Source organism: Sceloporus occidentalis, unplaced genomic scaffold, assembly GCF_023333645.1.
Source record: "Sceloporus occidentalis isolate IW3139 unplaced genomic scaffold, rSceOcc1.0.p SCAF_1, whole genome shotgun sequence".
In the NCBI taxonomy this organism is placed as follows: Eukaryota; Metazoa; Chordata; class Lepidosauria; order Squamata; family Phrynosomatidae; genus Sceloporus; species Sceloporus occidentalis.
This window is the reverse complement of record NW_028316981.1, coordinates 130,965,669-130,986,194: the sequence shown is the minus strand read 5'-3', so window position 1 is coordinate 130,986,194 and position 20,526 is coordinate 130,965,669. Positions and strand designations below refer to the sequence as shown.

The 20,526-nt window shown below is 39.2% G+C and overlaps 1 protein-coding gene across 7 annotated transcripts in view; it reads left to right on the top strand.

Annotated features, from left to right (window-relative positions):
• The first annotated feature begins 79 nt into the window (after positions 1–79).
• The window catches only part of CDK3 (cyclin dependent kinase 3), a 30,769-nt gene continuing 10,322 nt past the window's right edge, over positions 80–20,526 (top strand). The window contains exons 1-6 of one of the 7 annotated variants that reach the window (XM_089535683.1): positions 80–2,611; positions 5,230–5,378; positions 7,937–8,014; positions 9,003–9,123; positions 12,995–13,165; positions 14,409–14,510. In XM_089535683.1, the coding sequence (XP_089391809.1) occupies positions 5,251–5,378; positions 7,937–8,014; positions 9,003–9,123; positions 12,995–13,165; positions 14,409–14,510 (600 nt within the window). In that variant the 5' untranslated portion in view covers positions 80–2,611; positions 5,230–5,250. Of the gene's footprint in view, positions 2,612–3,050; positions 3,274–3,378; positions 3,485–3,605; positions 3,630–4,440; positions 4,506–5,229; positions 5,379–7,936; positions 8,015–9,002; positions 9,124–12,994; positions 13,166–14,408; positions 14,511–20,526 lie in introns of those variants that run through there. The other 6 variants (XM_089535655.1, XM_089535713.1, XM_089535692.1 and 3 more) reach the window with 6 other exon arrangements.

Genomic DNA, 20,526 nt, shown 5'->3' with positions numbered 1-20,526 from the left:
GGCTAAACATTCAAAATTTTTATATTATTATTTTCTTTGAAGTTCACCAATTTCACAATGGATGTTAAAGTTAATCAATAAACATTAACATTGTCATCCATTGTGAAATTGGTGAATTTCAAAGGAAATAGTAATATAAAAAAATTGAATTTCTTTGTAAAGATATATAGTTGGTCTGCTAGGAAGCCAGGCTTCTCAGAGTGGCTCTCATAGCTGCCAAGTGAAATGGCCTGACCATGAGACCAGAGAAGAGTAGCTGACCAAGCCCCAGATTATTCTAAATGCAGGGTTGCCAGATTGAAAACTGGAGAGGGTTCCTGTACCTTTAATGGTTGCATCAAAGAAACAATTTCAGCACAAGTTGCCTGTTACCTGATTGTGTGACAAATAACACGTGCTGAAATACAGTCTTCAGTGCAGCCATTAAAGGTACAGGAACCTTCTCCAGTTTGACAACTACTGGAGACCTTCCCCCATTACCGCTCACCAGATGACCATCCAGCTCTCCCATGCCCGCTTTACTACTGAGATCACTGTGAACACACCCACTAGAAACCAAGCCCCCCAGCATTTCTCCAGTCTCTCTCCAGCTGCTGGAAATAGAACGAGGAGTAGGAAAAGAGCCCCCCTCACTTTTCACTCAGTCACTTATTGGCCAGCTGGTCCATGGTCACTCACAGACAACTCCCAGTTGCGATGCAAACCTGCTAGTGATGAAGATGGGGCAGGGGTACACTTGAATCCCCCCCCCCCCCCCCAGTTCCTGAATTTGCTCTTGGTTGCCCTATGTGGCCAAACCACAAAGAATTCTTCCTGAGGTTCCCTTGCTCATCTTTTAAGACTTGCAGCTATGCAATCCTCCACTCAGGATGGACACTTCCATTCAAGTCCTAGGTTGCACTGCTGTTACATGAAGGAAGGATGGCTGCTTGCCAGCATGCTGGCACTGCTTTAGATAATTCCATGTATCATAGTGTTGCTTACATAAAACGTAGAGGAGATAGGCTGTTCCAGGTACAACATGTTGTATAGGTTACATTCAAGTATCTATGTCAAAAACAGTGATCTACTGAAAGCCAGCAATATTTACCAATAGTTGTATTTAACAACTCATTCTATAAGAATATAAGAAAAGCCTTGCTGAACCTGACCAAAGGTATCTGTTGGCTAGGATTCTGTTCCATGGTAGCCAGTGGAAAGTGCATAAGCTGGAAATGGAAGAAACTGCACTCTCCCTCCCTCTCTCCCAACATAGTTTCCCAGAAACACTAGGCATGATTTCATACACCACTGTCAAATCCCCACCCTTCCTTTTTCCTAAATTAAAAGATACCAAATTTTGTAATCTCCAAAGGGGAACTGCTGCAGCCCCTTGAACATCGTGATTGCTGTTTATTTCATCTCTCTTGTTTATCCCAATACACTGCCCAAGACAGATCATAAACTGAATTAAAACAGAGTACACCTAAAAATCAATCAGTTATAATCCTGAAGAACATTTTTTTTAAAAATGCAAACTTTTATATTAAAGCTAAGAACTGAATTAAAATAATTCAAAAGCACCAATAACAGGGAAAGCACAATGAACATTTAAAAAGAATAATAGGAGAAAAGTGGGATTCTCTCTAGATTATCCTACTGTAGCTGTATGTATGCCTGTTTACAATAGACAAGGTGAATAGCAGCTATCTACGGAATCCCTTACTGAGTATGTGTGAATAGCAAAAAAGAGGAATAGCAAAAAAGAGAAAAAAGGAGATAAATAAGCCTGCCTCTATATTTTGCTTATGCAAAGCTTACCTGACTTGGTTGTTACTTTCCCATGCAAATATTGGTTTTAATAAAAAGTTTTCTGAAACAGGTTGAACTGTTCTTTCTTTATGGTGTATGAACATATCCCTGTTCTTTTCATTTTATTTTTGCCTCTGGTATCAAATTTTCTGTTAAAGAACTAATGCCACTTAGCACATCTCCTTCATTGAGATACATCTGTTTTTGCAGCCATTGCCTGCAGAGTAGATCTGCGTTCTTGACTTTTCATAAATGTGTTAAGGGGATATGAAGAATCCACATTTCTTCCATTTCTTACATTTTAAAGTTCAAAATGGTGTTTTATTATTCATCATGGTTGTTCACTATAGTGTTAGAAAGCTGAGCATAAATGCTCCCTTCTTAAAAATTAGAAAATGTGTTTGCAATTTTGTGGCATGTATCACCAATTCTTAGCTTTAAAGGACAGTTTACATGACTTTATTTTGCATACTAACTTTTACAACCGTTAAACTATTTTGGGCATAGAGGAGTGTGATTTCCAAAATGTATTAATCATTTTGGGTACTATCCAACATGTGTTTATAACAGCGATACCATGAAAGCTCTTTTCTCACAGAAATATATGTATTTTCTGTTGGTTTCCCCCTTTGATTTAGGGTACATGGCTGAAGTGATACCTAAACCAGCAGCGCTGGTTTCATTCAGAGGTCATGGATGATGATAGCTACTGTGTTAGTGCCAGTTCTTTGAAAAATTATAGCCAAAGGAAAACAAAAGGAGTCAAGCAGATGTTGTTGTTTTTATGGGAACAATGTGAATAACCTCTCACAAATGCCAGGTTTGTCATAAATAAACAGAATAACAACAATATTATTATTATTATTATTCATACTATATGCACATTTCTGGGAGTTTGGTTATTTACAGGTGTGTTATAAACATGGAATTGATAATTCATGTTTTTTTTTCTTTCTTTCTTTCTTTTTTATCTTGTATTCTTTGAAATGGCCTGGAGATTTATTCAATAAAGATGTAAATATATTTATATCATAGTGTGAAATTATTATTATTATTATTATTATTATTATTATATTAGTTTATATCCCACTCTTATTCCAGAACTGGGACTCAATTTATTTGAAATGCATTCAAGGCATGCAGAGTTTAATTCCGAATTATCCCAGATCTATTTGCATCAGTTATTCACATTGACAATCTTTTTTAAAAATCGGGGGGGGGGGGGGGGAATGGTATCGATTATCCCAGGTTAAATGGGTTTTTTGGCAATCCCCAACCCCCAGAAAAAACCCTTAATCAGGTGCATTTGGGATGCATGTGAACAACAGTGATTCAACCCAGATTCATCCTGGATTATTTTCACCGTCTGAACAGGGCCTTAGTCCTATAAATAATCAAAGACGCTATCAGATTCTTTGCAGCAGAAACTACTGCTGTTGTCTTCCCAAAGTCAACTGCTTCAGAGGGATGCAAACATTTAAGGTACAGAGGTGAAAGCTAAAGAGTGAAAATAAATGTATTGTATTATTTATACTACGCTTGATAGTCACAATGTGTGTTTTATTTTCTCCCTCTAGTGGTGGCATATATATGCTGTTTGCATGAGGTGAATTTTGGCCTCTTGGTAACTGTAGTTTGGCACTTGGCAGGGATTAAGCAAGTCATGGAGACGAATGGGAAACTGGTCCAGCAGGTGGGAAGCCTTATGGAGAGCAGAGAGCTGTTTTTATTTACCCCTAAATTGCCCTTAAACCTGTAATTCACTTGGGAAAGAGGGTAGTTTGGGGCTGGTGTATCTCAGGGGCTTTCTGAAAGTCTGGGCCTGAAGCCCTCACAAAGTAAGGCCTAAAACATATTACAGAAATAATCCAGTTTGAGACCGCTTTAACTGCCCTGGCTCAAATGCTAGGGAATCCCGGGAATTATAGTTTATTGTGGCACCAAGGCTCTCTTTGCGAGAGAAAGCTAAATGCCTCACTAAACTACAGCTCCCAGAATTCCATAGCATTGAGCCAGGGCAGTTAAAGTGGCCTCAAACTGGGTTATTCCTGCAGTGTGTTTTGGTCCTAAGTAACAGTTGTAGTTTGTCCCCTTTTTGAAAATGCTGCCAAGAAATGGCAGTTGTTCAGAAGATTCCCATTTCTAGAAGCCCATCCGCACTGCAGAAATACTCCAGTTTGGCACCACTTTAACTGCCAGGGCGCAGTGCTATGGAATTCTGGGACATGTACCTTGTTGCAGCACCGGAGCGGAGCATACAAAAGCATTAAAATGTATAAATATAAAATTAAAAAAAACAACTAATTTTAAAAGTCAAAGCAATTATGCATTAAAATTTAAAATGTATTAAAAACGCTAAACAAACCTTAAAATCTGGGTGACACAGCTTTTAAACCCTTGTCGGTCTGAAAAAGCTTAACAGCAGAAAAATGTTTTTATAGTTTTGTTCTGCATCCATGGATTCCACCATCCATTGATTGAATATATATATATATTTTAAAAATCCCAAAAGCAAACCTTAATTTTGTAATTTTTTAAAAATTAAATAAGGGATACCATTTTACTACATCAATGTGCATAATAGGACTTGAGCATCCATGGATTTTGGTATCCACAGGGTTATGGAGTGTGTCCTGGAACCAAACCATACCAAGAACACATTGTATTTTTACTTAATGATATCCTTCCTGCAACACAATGGGACCTATTTCCAGGTAAATGTGCTTAGAAACAGAGCTGCATGAGCAATTTCTACTTTCTTCCTATGGTCATGATGGTACTACGATTTTCAGGAATATTTCTTTTTTTAAAATCAAGTTTGGCCGATAGTTTTGTCTTGTGTTTTAGATCAAAACCTATTAGCGACGTGGAAGAAATTGTAAAACATGGAACAGCAATAATGTTGATGCTAGTGTCAAGAAGAGAAATGTGAGATATGTACTTCACAACTGAAATAATGCAGAGCAGTAATGCATTAGCTGCACCAACACATTCTCACTTCTTTTGTCATGCTTCCTGGGCACAGCTGGGATTAAAAACATAACCTATAATCCACCCGGGATCACAACCCTGCCTGGCTATGAAACTGTACAGGTGACCGTAAGGAGGTCAATGTTCTTTAGGCTCACATTCACAGATTCATCATGATACTAAAATGTTTCTCAGAGCTTCTTGAAAGGATGACAGCCATTATGTGGAATGAGAGGGATATTGTGTTGCTGGTGGTAGGCTGTATGAAACAATAAATAATATAAGAATTGAGAACAACTATTTGTTTATAAAAGGGATTTATACTATAAAAGACAACCACTTTGAAAGGAGAGATTTCAATAATATCAGAGTAGAATACGTGAGGGTGGAAGGAATGGTGGCGTGGGACTATAGAGCATTTAAATGACAAAATAGGACTTTTGCTAATAGGCTGATTACATGTTACAGGAGGAAACAAGAAGACAAAGAATGGACACTTTTCAAGATGTGTTCCAGAAAGTGGAGAAGATTGGGGAAGGCACATACGGCGTAGTATATAAGGCCAGACACAAGCAGACCGGCCAGTTAGTTGCTTTGAAAAAGATCCGTTTAGATTCGTATGTATCTGGTCTCCATACTTCTTGTTCACAAACTTTCACACTAGCTCCTCTATCAAACAGGATTTCTGTACTGAATAAAGAAAAACATGCAAGTCTAGACAGCCACATATTTTCGAAACTCTCAGCTAGTGTTTTTCACACAAGATTGTGCTCTTGATGAGTCCAGCTACTAATGTAAAGTATCCTTAACAATGTAATTGCAAGCAGTGAAGAAATGAAGACCAATTTAAGGCCAAACTAGATGTGACAAATGATGAGTGACTGTATCTTTCTCCCATTAATGTTTTTTTTTTTTAGAAATGGCATCTCTGTGACCATTTTTTCCGTATCAGACAAATAGCAGCCAAGGGGTATCTTTGATAGGAAGGTAATATAACAGGAAAGGGTAAAACTTTGTGGTTCCAACTCTTTTATATGCTGCTGCCTTACATGAAATGTAAGCAACCCACTACACATAGCGTTCTCAGCAGTCTCCTATCTCATCCAAACATGCTTAACCTTTGTGAGCATTAAGTGCTCTGGATGGCTAAATGCATTGCATTTGGGATACATGGTGAACATATTCACGATCACATTTCTTAGGAGATCACTTCATATATGAAAAAATTCAGCAACCAAGGAAGTACCATACAGAATTTTTAATGCTTGTTTTTTTTGCTTTGTTTTTGTTTTTTGTCTTTTCTTGTTTGTTTTTCTTTTTTTTCTTTTTGAAATTTGTGTTGAAATGTTCTCTATTCCCTTTTGTATGCTTTTTATACTTAATAAAAGTTTAATTAAAAAAAAGAAAAATAAGTACTGTAGTTGGTTAGCTTGCGTATCAATTACTGATTAACCCTCACAGAAATTTAATTGATCTTTAAAATAATTTTCACTCAGCAGCATGGCTTCCACAATAAGATAGGTACTTGAGGCAATAGTTTGATTAGATTAAAATAAGATGTGTACATTATCCAAGAACCATTTCCTGCATTGCTATGTATTTTATACTGTATGTATTATCCTATTATTTCTTAGAAACAGTGTCCATGAAACTCCATAATTTGCTACTCTCTTAGTATCCTGTCCACCAGCTATATAACAACTTTCTGCATCCCCAAAGGCCTTATCAGTTACCATCACTACATAATACTCATTTGGTATTACTGCAAAGTCTTTGCATAATCCTGATTCCCAGATGTAGCTGGATTGATTGGCAGAGGAGCTTAATTACTTCATGTCATTGAATAACCCTACAAGGTTTGGGTCTAGGTTACCTACAGGATTGCCTTCTCCTATACTATATTTTAACTGTGGTTTTATGTGTTTTTAATTCTTCTTCTTTTTTATTTATATAGCGCTGTAGATTTGCACAGCGCTGTACATAAAAACAATAAATATAGAAGAGTAAACCTGCCTATGGCGTACAGTCTAAGAAATAATAGGATAATACATATAAAATACATAGCAATACAGGAAATGGTTCAATAAAACAGGCAACAAAAAGAACATCAAACTTTTTAAACTGTGTTTTGTGCTCCTGCCTTGAGGAGAGGTAGGAAAGAAATAAAATCATCATCAGGTCACTTGATGGAGGCAAGGGGGAGAAAGTATAGAATCATAGAATCATAGAGTTGGAAGAGACTGCAAGGGCCATCCAGTCCAACCCCCTGCCATGCAGGAAATCCAAATCAAAGCATCCCCGACAGATGGCCATCCAGCCTCCGTTTGAAGACCTCCAAGGAGGGAGACTCCACTACACTCTGAGAAAGTGTGTTCCACTGTCGAACAGCCCTTACTGTCAGGAAGTTCCTCCTAATGTTGAGATGGAATCTCTCTTAATGTAGCTTGCATCCATTGCTCCGGGTCCTAGTCTCTGGAGCAGCAGAAAACAAGCTTGCTCCCTCCTCAATATGACATCCCTTCAAATATTTAAACAGGGCTATCATATCACCTCTTAACCTTCTTTTCTCCAGGCTAAACATCCCCAGCTCCCTAAGTCGTTCCTCATAGGGCATGGTTTCCAGACCCTTCACCATTTTAGTCGCCCTCCTATGGACACGCTCCAGTTTCTCTGTGTCCTTTTTGAATTGTGGCGCCCGAAACTGGACACAATATTCCAGGTGGGGCCTGACCAGAGCAAAATATAGTGTCACTATTACTTTCCTTGATCTAGACACTATACTTCTATTGATGAAGCCTAAAATCGCATTGGCCTTGTTAGCTGCCGCATCGCACTGTTGACTCATGTTCAACTTGTGGTCTACTTGGACTCCTAGATCCCTTTCACTTGTAGTTTCATTCAGCCAGGTGTCCCCCATCCTATATCTGTGCATTTCATTTTTCCGCCCTAAGTGCAGTACCTTACATTTCTCCCTGTTAAATGGCATTGGTTGAATATTTACCTTGTGTTTCTGGAATGTCTTTATTTTCTTTGAGTATTGTAAGTCCTAAAAGAATTCCACAGAACAGAACAGAACAGAATAGAATAGAATAGAATCTTTATTAAAGTTATAGACCAGCAACCACTTCTTTAGGGAGCACTGGTTTTCTTTATGTCAGAATTTCTTTCCCCACAGGGAGACTGAAGGAGTTCCCAGTACAGCAATCAGAGAAATCTCTCTGTTGAAAGAACTGAAACATCCAAACATAGTGAGGTAAGAAGAACATTTGAATTGAACTTCACCTGCTTACCACTGAGTTTATTCATAGATGGCATAAATTTGTCTCTAAAAACAGAAAACTGGTGCATCTAAAGAAGTGATACTAAACTAGCAAGGAGCACTCTGTCTTTTTGGGAGAGAAATATGAAGCAACCCATAAACTATTTGCTCTCTCCTCAAGGGCTTTGCTTGATGTCTCAAGAAAATGAGCACAGGATTGTACCCTGTATCCAAAATAGACATCCTATAATGTTTGTGTGAAACTATGCAATACAGGTTAGAGTGCAGAACATCTGACACATATGTAGCCATGGCAATTAAAGTGGTGTCAAGCTGCATTATTTCTGTGGTGCAGATTATACCTAAGTAAACTTAACTTTAAGAATACTTAACCAACTAGCAGTTAATACAGCATTCTGGTCATTATAATTTATATTTAATTAGCATTATTAACTAGCATTGTTACAGCTAGTGTCAAAACTAAGGGGTGAAACAGATGGTCAAAATAAGCAGGTTTCTGGCCAGCTTCCAGGCAGGGCGTTTAGATGATGCAAGCCTCGAAGTCAGCTGGAAACCATTCTCAAGCTGCCCTATGGGGAGAAAGGCTGGACTAAAAAGGAGCTGGATTTCTCTGCTTCTTCCTGGTGAATGCACACCTTCGCTCTTATGACTAAATGCAGCTCGAAAAGGGCGCTCTATCTTAACCCTAACCCTAATTGTACATATAAGTGCCCTGTTGCAGGAGCACATTTAGAAGGGTTGGAGCAGCCGTACCCAAGCAGTGGGGGGCATAATGCCCAAAAAAGAAAGCGTGACACTACTCATAAAGTAAAACATACACAAACTGGAAAGTCAAAGAGGGGGCATGGGGTGAAGGGGGGGAAAGATGTGTGATAATGTTGTCTTTTGTGCAGCAGTGACAATATTACTGTAGTTCTTAAAAATTCAGACATTCAGTAACTAGAATCCATTTTTATTGCAGGCTTCTTGATGTGGTACATAGTCAGAAAAAACTCTATTTAGTGTTCGAATACCTGAATCAGGACCTTAAAAAATACATGGATTTATCACGTACAGGAGAATTGCCTATGAGTTTGATCCAGGTACAAAATTATGCAAACACACACACTTTAACAATGTCAATTTTTCCATTAGTTGTTATCTGCTAGGAAGATCCAGTGTATTATAGTTTTTTGTGGGTTTTTCAGACTATGTGGCCATGTTCTGGAAGAATTTATTCCTGACATTTCACCTGCATTTTCGGCAGGCATCTTCAGAGAATGGTGGCATGGAGGTGTGTGGGGTATATATGGTATATATAGGCACATCACAGACCGCCCTAAAGCGGGCAGTCTGCCGCCGCCGTCATTAGCTGCGCTGAGAAGCCCCAGCAGCCAGACCATGAGGCTTCCCGGCGCAGCTAAAAAGGAGCGCTGAAATGGCGCTCCTTTTTGGCCCCTGGAAGTGGCGCCGCAAGGCGCACACTCGCGGCGTCACTTCCGCCACGCCACGTCCGGACACTGTGCGTCTAAGACGTAAATATGGTGGCCCCCCGTGTGGACGGGGGCCGCCATTTACTATGCGCTCCGCGCTTCCTAGGAACGGGGCCAGTTAGGAAGGTGAGACCCTTCCTAACCCTAGCACGCTCCTTCCTAACCCTAGGACATGCGGAGCGCGTAGTAAATGGCGGTGTGTAATGCGCCATAGTCCCTATGTTGTTACTCCAGCTCAGACATCAGAAGAACTGCCAGACCCGGAAAAAAACCACAGGAGTGAAGAAAAACAACCAACCAAAGTGAAGGTATTTTTACCATACATCAAAGGAGTCACAGACAGGATAGGGAAACTGATGAGGAAACATAATCGCCAAATGATCTATAGACCAACCAAGAAAATCCAGCAAATGCTTTGCTCAGCAAAGAACAGAAGAGACCCTCCCATGGCTGCAGGAGTTTACCATATACCATGCAGCTCAGCACGTGCAAATGAATATCACCCAGGGTCAGGGGTTTCCCAACAGACAATGGATCTCTAATTAAATAGACACAATCCTCCTCACATACCCTCCCACCCCAAGGCCTTGCCATTCACCAACAGACCAACACAGATTAACGTGTAAATCACTTCCTCTCAACTAAGAGTCACATAAGTATACCATATATACACCACTCACTTCCATGCCACCATTCTCTGAAGATGCCAGCCACAGATACAGGTGAAATGTCAGGAATACATTTTTCCAGAACATGGCCACATAGTCCAAAAAACCCACAAAAAACTATGGAATGGATTGATTTAAAAAATGTTAAATTGTTAAATTTAGAAGGCTTTAATATAATCTTTGGGTGGCACACATATGTATAGTATGGTAAAATTAGGCAAAACAAACAATTTAATGATCATATAATTCAGAAAGCGTTATTGAGGGTCTGGTGTAAATATAGAGATAAGATATATAAAAATATCCCGGACTGGGTTTCACCACAAGAAGCATTTGCAATTAGGATAAATTCGGGAAATGAAGGATGGTTAAGGTACAAAGATATTTTGAAGAAAAATATAAAAGGTGCTATAATTATTAAAACAAAGGAGGAACTGGAACAAAGTAAATTAAGTGTACAATGGTTTCCATATTATCAATTGGCAGAAAGATTCAAAGAGGATAAAAGAATTTTTGGGTTCAGAGAAGAAGAAACAGAATTTGATGGAATAATTAATAAGGGTAAGAGAAAAGGACTAATTGCGAAATTTTATAAGATCTGCTTAAAACTAGAATTGGAATCAGAAATAATTAAAAGTTGTATGATAAAATGGGCTAGAGATGTAGGTTGGATAATAGAGTTAGAGAAGTGGGGAAAAACTTGGGGAAAAGATTTAAACTTTACATTATGTATAGATATAAAAGAGAATATCCTAAAAATGATTCATAGATGGTATCTTACCCCGGTTAGAATAAGTGAAATGTATAGGAAAAAATCAAATATCTGTTGGAATGGTATGGAAAATATCAGAACATTCTATCATATATGGTGGTGGTGCCCTAAAGTGAAACAATTTTGGAAAGAAGTACAACACACCATTCAAAAAATATTTAATATTAAGATAAATTTGGAACCAGGATATTTTTATTAAATATGATTACGAAAGAAAAAGCTAGGAAATTACTTAAACCAATACTATATTTGGTAAGCATGGCAAGAATTTGTTTCGCAAAACTATGGAGAAGCACAGAAATAGCTACAATAGACACCTGGCTAGTTAAAACTTTGGACGCGGTAGAAATGGATAAGCTGACTTCTTTACTACAGGATAAACATAATAGTGACACTAAAATTTGGGACCCTCTTATAAAATTTTGTAAAGATAAATGGAATAGGAAAGACTATTTGGAGGATAAACTACCCTTCTCTTTATGTTAGTTGGAAAAAAATGTGATATATTTAATGGATAGTCATGGAAATGGTTATGAGATATTAACAAGCTATGAGGAGTCTTTATTTAGAACAGGGATAGTCAACCTTTTTGAGCCGGGGGCCGGGTTGCTGTCCCTCAGACAACTGGGGGGCCGAAGCCAAAAAATAAATAATTAAATAATTTTTTAAAAAATTAAATAAATAAATAAACTGGGGCAAATGTAGGACAACATTTTCAAATGGTGGACACTTTTTTTAAAAAAGTAGAGGACACGCAAAAAAATTGCTGATTTTTAAAAAAATGTTAATATAAATGCATGTTTCTGAGGCGTCTATAGACAATTGCCCCCCTTGCCCCTGCGCGCAAGAGGCCAAAGGCCCCGGTGGCAATCGGCAGCAGGACCGGGCTGGGGCCGGTCCCAAGGCCTCGCCGGGCTGCATCCGGCCTGCGGGCCGCAGGTTGCCTACCCCTGATTTAGAACATGATTCTTTTATGACATAAATCAGGAAAGCAATCAAAGCAGCAGTTGGAGCTTTAACTACAATTTTTTTCCTTTCATTTAATCGGGGAATTCAGAGGCAAAGCTGTAAGTGGAATGTCTGTATAACTAGCGGGGGGGGGGGGGTTGGGGGTTGGGGAAAGGATGGTTTGAAGATTTAGGTACAGTGATGACAAAAAAAAAGACTCTTTGGTGCTCTTTTTCTGTAAATATTTGTAAAAGTTTAATAAAGACTATTTAAAAAAAACTAAAAAAACCCAACAACTATGGATCCAGCCGTGAAAGCCTTCAACATCACATCCAGTGTATTGTTTTCCCATCTCACAGTGCAGGTTCCATCAGTAGAGTTGCCCCACAGGAAGGAATGGTCTACTTCTTAGATTAGACTGCTCCTTTAGACTACCCTTCATTCCAGATGTCTGACAGGTCCCCGGTGATTTTTTTAAAAATATGACAACCAAAGGTTTAGGCAAAGATAAAGGAAAATCAATATTATACTGTACAATTTCTTCCCATCGTACACTTGTCAATGGAAATTAGTGCAATGGGTTTCAAAGTGCCTTATCCCCAACAAGATGAAGGTGCATTTAATTTTCAAAACGGGTGTTACCGCATTCAGCCATGACCAGGCATATACACCCTGTATACAGCCCAGAAGCCAGCTGGGCTTATCCTGAAGCTTTTCAAAAACAGGAAAAGCCGCAGGATAAACCCAGCTGGCATCCAGACTGTATACGGGTTGCTTTCACCCAGCCATGGCTGAATGCAATAACATCTGTTTTAAAAATTAAATGCACCTTTATCCCATCAGGGATAAGGCCCTTTAAAGTCAATGGGCTAATCTCCAATGACAAAGGAGTCTTAATCCTTATAGTACCTAAAAACTAATATGACAAACCTCTGTTTGGCCTTACCCATATTCTTAGGGATATGACAAGCATTTCAAATGGAACCCATTTTGTTTAGAAGCAAGCAGAGCTCCCTCTCACTTTTTGTTTTGGGGATTCATATGTCCACCTTTCATAGTTTCTTAGCCGAGTCTTTGAAACTTTTCTCCCTAGAGCTACCTTTACCAGCTACTACAAGGTGTGAGCTTCTGTCATTCCCATAGAGTCATCCACAGAGACCTGAAGCCCCAGAACTTACTCATAAATGAAACAGGAGCCATCAAATTAGCTGACTTTGGCCTTGCTAGAGCCTTTGGTGTTCCACTGCGTACTTATACACATGAGGTAATGCCTGTCTGTCTGTCTCTCTCTCCCGCTCTCTCTTTGCAGTAATATTGCCCAGGTTAGTAACTGAGGTGCTTTATAAATTTATTTGAAGTACATCACAGTGGGTATGGTTAAGGGAGAAATAGGCAACAGTTTCCTATCTATTAAAAAGCTAAAGGTAAAAGGGAGTGGGGACTCAAGGTAGAGATCTGGCAATCATATTTACTAAGGAAAGAGTAGGATAAAAATACTCCCAGAATTAATATGCGATCTGGTGGCTGATTAGAAACAGAATTGGCATGTTTTAGAATAGAAACTATGCCTGTATGTGTAGTGCCCTGTGAAACCTTTAAGAGTAACCTGTTAATTAGTTCACATGTTTTGGGAGCCAAGAACCTTCTTCAGCAGAAAGGAGCTCTTGCTTAGAAAAAAAGAAACATGCCCCTGCTAGTTTTGATTAAGGGCAGATTATAATTATGATTATTTGTTTATGATAGACTAGTATAGCAATCAGTGGTTCTCATCGATGATCAAACAACATCCTACATTAAACATGTAGAGTACAAATAGATATGCTTTTTTATTTTCTAAGGGGTAAGCCTGAGTGACTGATCTAGCTCATGACCAATAGGGATTGGGGAAGTTTAAGTCTTCCTTCTCTATCTATTTTTATTTTAGAATGTGGGGCTTCTATGTGGTGATTTAGCAAAAGCAGGAATCACTGGCACCAACTTGGTTGTGTTTTTTTTAAAACAACTGTGTGTAGTTGAGGGACAGTTTGATAAAAGTCTGATGTGGGATAGGTAAGCCTCCCTTGCTCATGCATACTCATCTCTATATGGATTGGAGCCATGTGCAGTTACTCTTGAGTAAACAGAAAGAACTACTGTCAGCCCTCCATATCCACAGATTCTTTATCCGTGGATTCAACCTTACACAGCTTGAATTTTTTTTAATCCAAAAAACAAACCTCGATTTTGCCATTTTGTAAAAGGGACACCATTTTACTAAGAAATTGTATATGATGGGACTTGAGCATCCATGGATTTTGGTATCCACAGGAGATCCAGAAACCGAAACCCAGCAGATATCAAAGGTCCACTATATAAAGTTGTATGCTTTATGTTTAGTGTACTGTGTGATTTAAACCTGAGTTTTGGATTTTGAAGTTCATAGTGCAAACATAATAATTGGAAAGTTTTATATTTTAAATTTATAACAAATGTAAACTGGACTTAGTTTCTGATATGGTTTCTTTTAGGTTGTAACTTTATGGTATCGAGCTCCTGAAATTTTACTGGGTTGTAAGTACTACTCCACAGCAGTGGATATCTGGAGCATTGGCTGCATATTCGCTGAAATGGTAACAATCTTCAGTTATTTTCAAAAAAGCAGTGCAGCTGTTATATATATGAAGAAATCTATAGTCTTTGTTGTTTTATTTCTTTTTTTAACATTGTATAATTTTTAAAATATATTTTTGCCATAATTTTGGAGATCACCACAGACTATTTGATGAAAAGAAGTATATAATGTCTTTAAATAAATAAAAGGAAATAACATAGTGGGCCTGCTGCCCTCCCCCTTTGACTCAGTAGCACTGCCAGTGTCTGACTTACAGGAATTGTTATTGTGGAAATCACTTGGGACCTTGATAGATCAGCCAAGGCTGTCAAAACCAGTAGGATTCCAAATTCAGAAAATAGGCTTAGTAGTTAAAACTCAGAAACCCTTTATTAAGAAACTATAGATCCGTTGCAGTAACTTTCATCGTCAAAACTGACCAAAAATGTTAAAATTGCCTAACTACATACAATTTCAAACTTCAGGTAGGCTTAATTCTTATTGATTATAATTAATAAACACATTTTTCCTTTTCCATACAACCTGTTTTCCTTTGTTATTATTAACATGAGTCAACAGTGTGATGCAGCAGCTAAAAAGGCCAATGCAATTTTAGGCTGCATCAATAAATCCGATCATTTCTCTCCGCCTCTACTGCCAAGAACCTGGTCCATGCCTTAGTAATCTCAAACTTGATTACTGTAACATCCTTCTGGCAGGGCTTCCTCTTCCTCACCTCTGTCCTTTAATTTCTGTCCAGCATTCAGCTGCACGCATTATCACATCCGCCCACCGCTGTGACCATATCTCTCCTGTGTTGGCATCCCTTCACTGGCTCCCCCTCCCTTTCCGCATTCAGTATAAACTCCTGCTGTTGACGTTTAAAGCCCTCCATGGGCTGGCCCCTCCTTACTTATCAGACCTTCTTTCTCCTCACCTTCCCAGTCGGGCCCTCCATTCTGGTAGTCAAGGTCTGCTGTCCCAGCCCAGGATTTCCTCTGCCCCATCTCGGATTCGCCCCTTTTCACTCACTGCCCCTCACTCCTGGAACCTTCTTCCCCCGCAAACAAGAGCCATCACTTCTTTAACCAGCTTCAAAACGAAGTTGAAGACCATCCTGTTCAGAGAAGCGTTCCCAGGCCTTGCATAATTCTCGCTTGCCTCCCTGGATGAAGATTAACCATCCATTATGAAGCCAAGCCCTCCCTCCAGTCCACCTGCCTTGGTCCAGGCCTTGGAGGTAGAAAGGAACTGCTGGACCTCATCCCCTTCCCCACCACTACTCCCTTCTCCTTTTGTGTGGTGTCTTTTTAGATTCTAAGTCTGAGGGCAGGGAACCGTCTAATTAAAAAGACTGTATGTACAGAGCTGTGTAAATTTACAGCGCTTTATAAATAAAAGTTAATAATAATAATAATAATAATAATAATAATAATAATAATAATAATAATTTAACTATAGTGTCTTGATCAAGAGAAGTAATAGTGCCACTATATTCTGCTTTGGTCAGGCCCCACCTGGAATATTGTGTCCAGTTCTGGGCACCACAATTCAAAAAGGACATTGAGAAACTGGAGCGTGTCCAAAGGAGGGCGACTAAAATGGTGAAAGGTCTGGAAACCTTGCCCTATGAGGAACGACTCAGGGAGCTGGGGATGTTTAGCCTGGAGAAAAGAAGGTTAAGAGGTGATATGATAGCCCTGTTTAAATATTTGAAAGGATGTCATATTGAGGAGGGAGCAAGCTTGTTTTCTGCTGCTCCAGAGAACAGGACCCGGAACAAGGGATGCAAGCTACAGGAAAAGAGATTCCACTTCAACATTAGGAAGAACTTCCTGACAGTAAGGGCTGTTCGACAGTGGAACACACTCCCTCAGAGTGTAGTGGAGTCTCCTTCTTTGGGGGTCCTTAAGCAGAGGCTGGGTGGCCATCTGTCAGGGATACTTTGCCTGAGATTTCCTGCATGGCAGGGGGTTGGACTGGATGGCCCTTGTGGTCTATTCCAACTCTATGATTCTATGATTAAAGCCTGATGTATTCAGATAAATGACCTTGAGCAAGCTTTCCTGTATTATCTCAGCACCTGTGTCTGAGCAAACCCTTCTAAATCATACTATTACTACCATATATCCCATCAGTAACCCATATTATGGCAGAACAAAGGCATAGGTAATTCCCGACAAAGGTTGAAGATGCTAAAGGTCCTGAGGTGCAGCACAGCCTACAATTTAAGATCAATCCTCTGAATATATGGCTAACTGTTCAGGTGCATGAGTCTAGTTCCTGATCTTTGCTTTGATCAATCTCTCTTATGCTTTTCTGGTTTCTAAGAAAAGAAAAGAAATGCATGGCGGTGGCAGCCACTAGGGGGTACTGCTGTATAATGGAAATGCAAGTGAAGATGACTTTACAGCCCTAGAGTAAAGGGCATCCAGGACAATACAGCATTTGAAAATGTCAAAGTTGGTGACTTTAGGAAATTACTACATGTGGCTTTTAAACTATTTCATTAGGAAAAAAGCAGCTTTGGTGATATTTATCGCACAACAATGCCTCTGTCCTGTAACTGTTGTGTCCCCTGTGGCCTATACCTTTTCGTTGATGGGGGAACCCATCAATGATCTCACAATTGCACAAGCCCCAGGTGTGAAATCTTGCTGCTAGGATAGTTGCATGATTGGAAGTCACATGGTATCAGGGCCTCCCCCCCCTCCTAGCCCCCCTTGCCCTCTCTATTCTTAAGTAGCCTGAATCTTTGGTGGTCCCCCTCTCTGTTTTTTAAAACTTAAACTCACAGTAACTCACAGTAGCAGAGCTCTGAAATTGCAGGAAAAAATGGGGGGGGGGGGAAATAACAATAAATAACCGAAAGGCATGCTGGATAGGACATAAGGCAGGGAGTTGGGATTAAGGCATAGTAAAGAAGAGAGTGTGAGAGTGTGATAGGGGCAGCAGCCCCGGTCACAAGATTGAGAAGATGTGTAGTGATAGCTGCTCTGAAAGTGGTGTTTTCCTCACCCCCTTTTAAATTAAAATGACTATTGTGAGAAAAGGGCTCATGCTATAAAGCCCTTAGATTTTTCCTTCAGCCTTGCCCCCCTCCCCCCGCCTACAAGTAAAACTATCCCATTATTTCCCCAAAGGTAATGCTAAGCAATTTTTTTTAAAAAAATATGCATTTTAGCGGGGGGTCATCTTTCAGCCCTTGGAACTCTCTGCCAGTGATCAGACCTTTGGTAATGTGTCCCTGCCTGGCAGCCAGATGGACAAGGACAAAAAGATAGGCAGAATGAGAGAACAGAAATGGATTTTCAGAATGAAAAGAGAAAATAGAGTGGCAGCGATGGAGAGGAACACACATGTACATGAAACATTTTCTTGTTTTTATGCCTCTACTTAAACTTTCATCCTTGTGAATTCTCCACAAACCAAAACATGTTTGAGTTTTTAGTTCAAGACATAAAGAATGTTAGTTTTTTGTGGGTTTTTCGAGCTACATGGCTGTGTTCTAGAAGAATTTATTCTTGACATTTCACCCGCATCTGTGCTGGTGGTGAAAGCCTTTAACTTCACATAAGGAATGTTGTCTGTTACCATTTTGAACGCCAACAGACTTAAAATGTCAACAGAATGTTCTTTTCTTACCATTCCCAAATACTATATTATATACAGTGGGCCCTTGGTATCTGCTGGGGTTTGGTTCCATGATCTGCCATGGACACCAAAATCCATGGCTGCTGAAATCCCATTATATACACTGGCATAGTAAAATGGTGTCCCTTATATAAATGGCAAAATTAAAGTTTGCTTTTTGGAATTCATATATTTTAAAAATATTTTCAAGCCATGGATGCTTGGATCTGTGGATAAAGAATCCATGGATACAGGGGGCCCACCGTGTAAGTCTCTGTTAAACCCAAGAAACTGGTTTGCTATTTTCTGCTTTCCCCACTGGCCTTTATAATTCTAGATTATGGAGAACTAAAACTCTTTAATTTTTCTCACTGGGAGGAAAACATGACCTGGCGCTGTGAGGGCTCTTTGGGTTCACCTCCTGCTTGGATGGTATCCCTTGATACCACCTTTCTTATCTAACTCTCACCACTCTCACCACATGTTGGTTTGCTCCCCTTTTAGCAACACAACAGGACATTGGCAGAGATTTCATTTGCACTTTCTGCTTATGATGTTGTAGATATGCTTCCCTCCTTTTTCCCACATCCTCAGGAAGGGCCAGGCCAAACTAAGGCATGTGAAAAGGAGTGTGTTAGAAACAGTGTACTTTTAAAGGAAGGTTTTATAAGTAAAGAAATTCTGTAGCAAAAACAAGGCTGGGGAGTAGTGGTAATTTTGGGGTTACTCCTTGTCTTACTCTGGAGTAAGATACTTTTGCTTAATGTTACTCCAACTCCAACTCCTATTATATTCAATAAAAATACTTCATCATTGCCTCCCAGTCCTTTCCCCAGTGCAATATAATAAAATTATTTTTTGGTGTTTGCATGTACAATATAATAACAGGAATAAGGAGTAACACATAGATTTTGTTACTCCTTATTCCTATTCCTACTCCTGTAAAAACCTCTTACTCCTTTATTCCTTACACCTAACTCCTATTCCTCAGCCATGAGCAAAAAGGGTATCTCTTTCTTCAGGTGCAGATAGAAGTACAACTTACAGAATAGATCATTGCAGCCAAGTCAAGAGAAGAATCAAAGTATCCTAATGTGACTGGCTAGTACATTCTCCTAATCTTACAGATCAGATGGGATTTGTAGTTCTTGACATTCATGGGATACCTTTCTAAAGGAGCCCCTGTTCCAGATATCCCCTTTTCAGCTCTTCTCATGGTGTCTCTCAAGCCTTTATAAAACCATTTCCCAGAATCATTTTTTAATTTTTTTATTAAATCGTTAAAATCATTACAAAAAAAAAAAGAAAAGAAAAAAATTCGCACATCATACATTGTCAAGAAAAAAATTACATCATATTGGACTTTCATACACTTACACATGATTGCTATCTAGTCTACTTCAAATTTGTCTGTAAAAATATCTATACCAACCTATAATTCTTCCATATATTTGGCAAAGATAGTCCTCTGATATTTTCATTCTTTCAATTCCATCCACTTGTTAACTTCCTTTCTCCCTTCTCAATTATTTCCTTTCATCTACTTTCCCATCTTCTCCCTCTTCCTCACTCTCCTTTATTTCTACACTACTACTTTCTTTCTTTCCCTTCTTTCTTTGTGTCCTCTTACCCGTAGTTTAACCATACAATCTAAATAAATTAACTCATTCACCTTCTCTCTCACACTCTCAAATCTACTTACTTTAACCTTCAACCACTTGCTTAAACTTTCTACTCACCAACTTCAATCATACAATACTTCCTATCCATCGTTTGCCAATTTACTTGTCCCTCTATTACTGACTTTCTAATGCAGATGCGTGTTGCAAATTGCATCTACTTAAGTTGTTCTAGACTTAGGGTTGCCATAAGTCTGGACCTCCAAACCAGGACAAATGTAGGACAAATGTAGGACAAAATTTTCAAATGGAGGGCACATTTTTTAAAAATGGAGGACACACAAAAAATTTGATGGTTTTAAAAAAATCTTAATATAAATACATGTTTCTTAGGCATGATCAAAATGGAGGACATTTGGGCATTATTCCTAGACAGATGGCAGAAATGGACTTTCCTTAACATGGCTTTACTTAACATGGCAATCTCTTGCATATTTCAGAGGCTTATTCCCTAACCATACTCTTTGGGTTTCACACTGAATATGTCAAGGTGGTTTAACAAGAAGTGGGTTTGCCCTCGGATTCAACTGTTCTTCTCAGAAGTGTGTACTTGGTCAAGGGACTTTGGTTTTTTTCCACTGTGCATGTGTTTGTAAAAATGAGAGTAACTTACATTGGTCGTGCCTCAGAAGCTGGCTCATTTCATCATCATCACTATCCTCTTCCTCCTCCTCTTCTTCTTTCTCCTTGTCCTTCCTTCCTCCCTCCTTCCTTCCTCCCCCT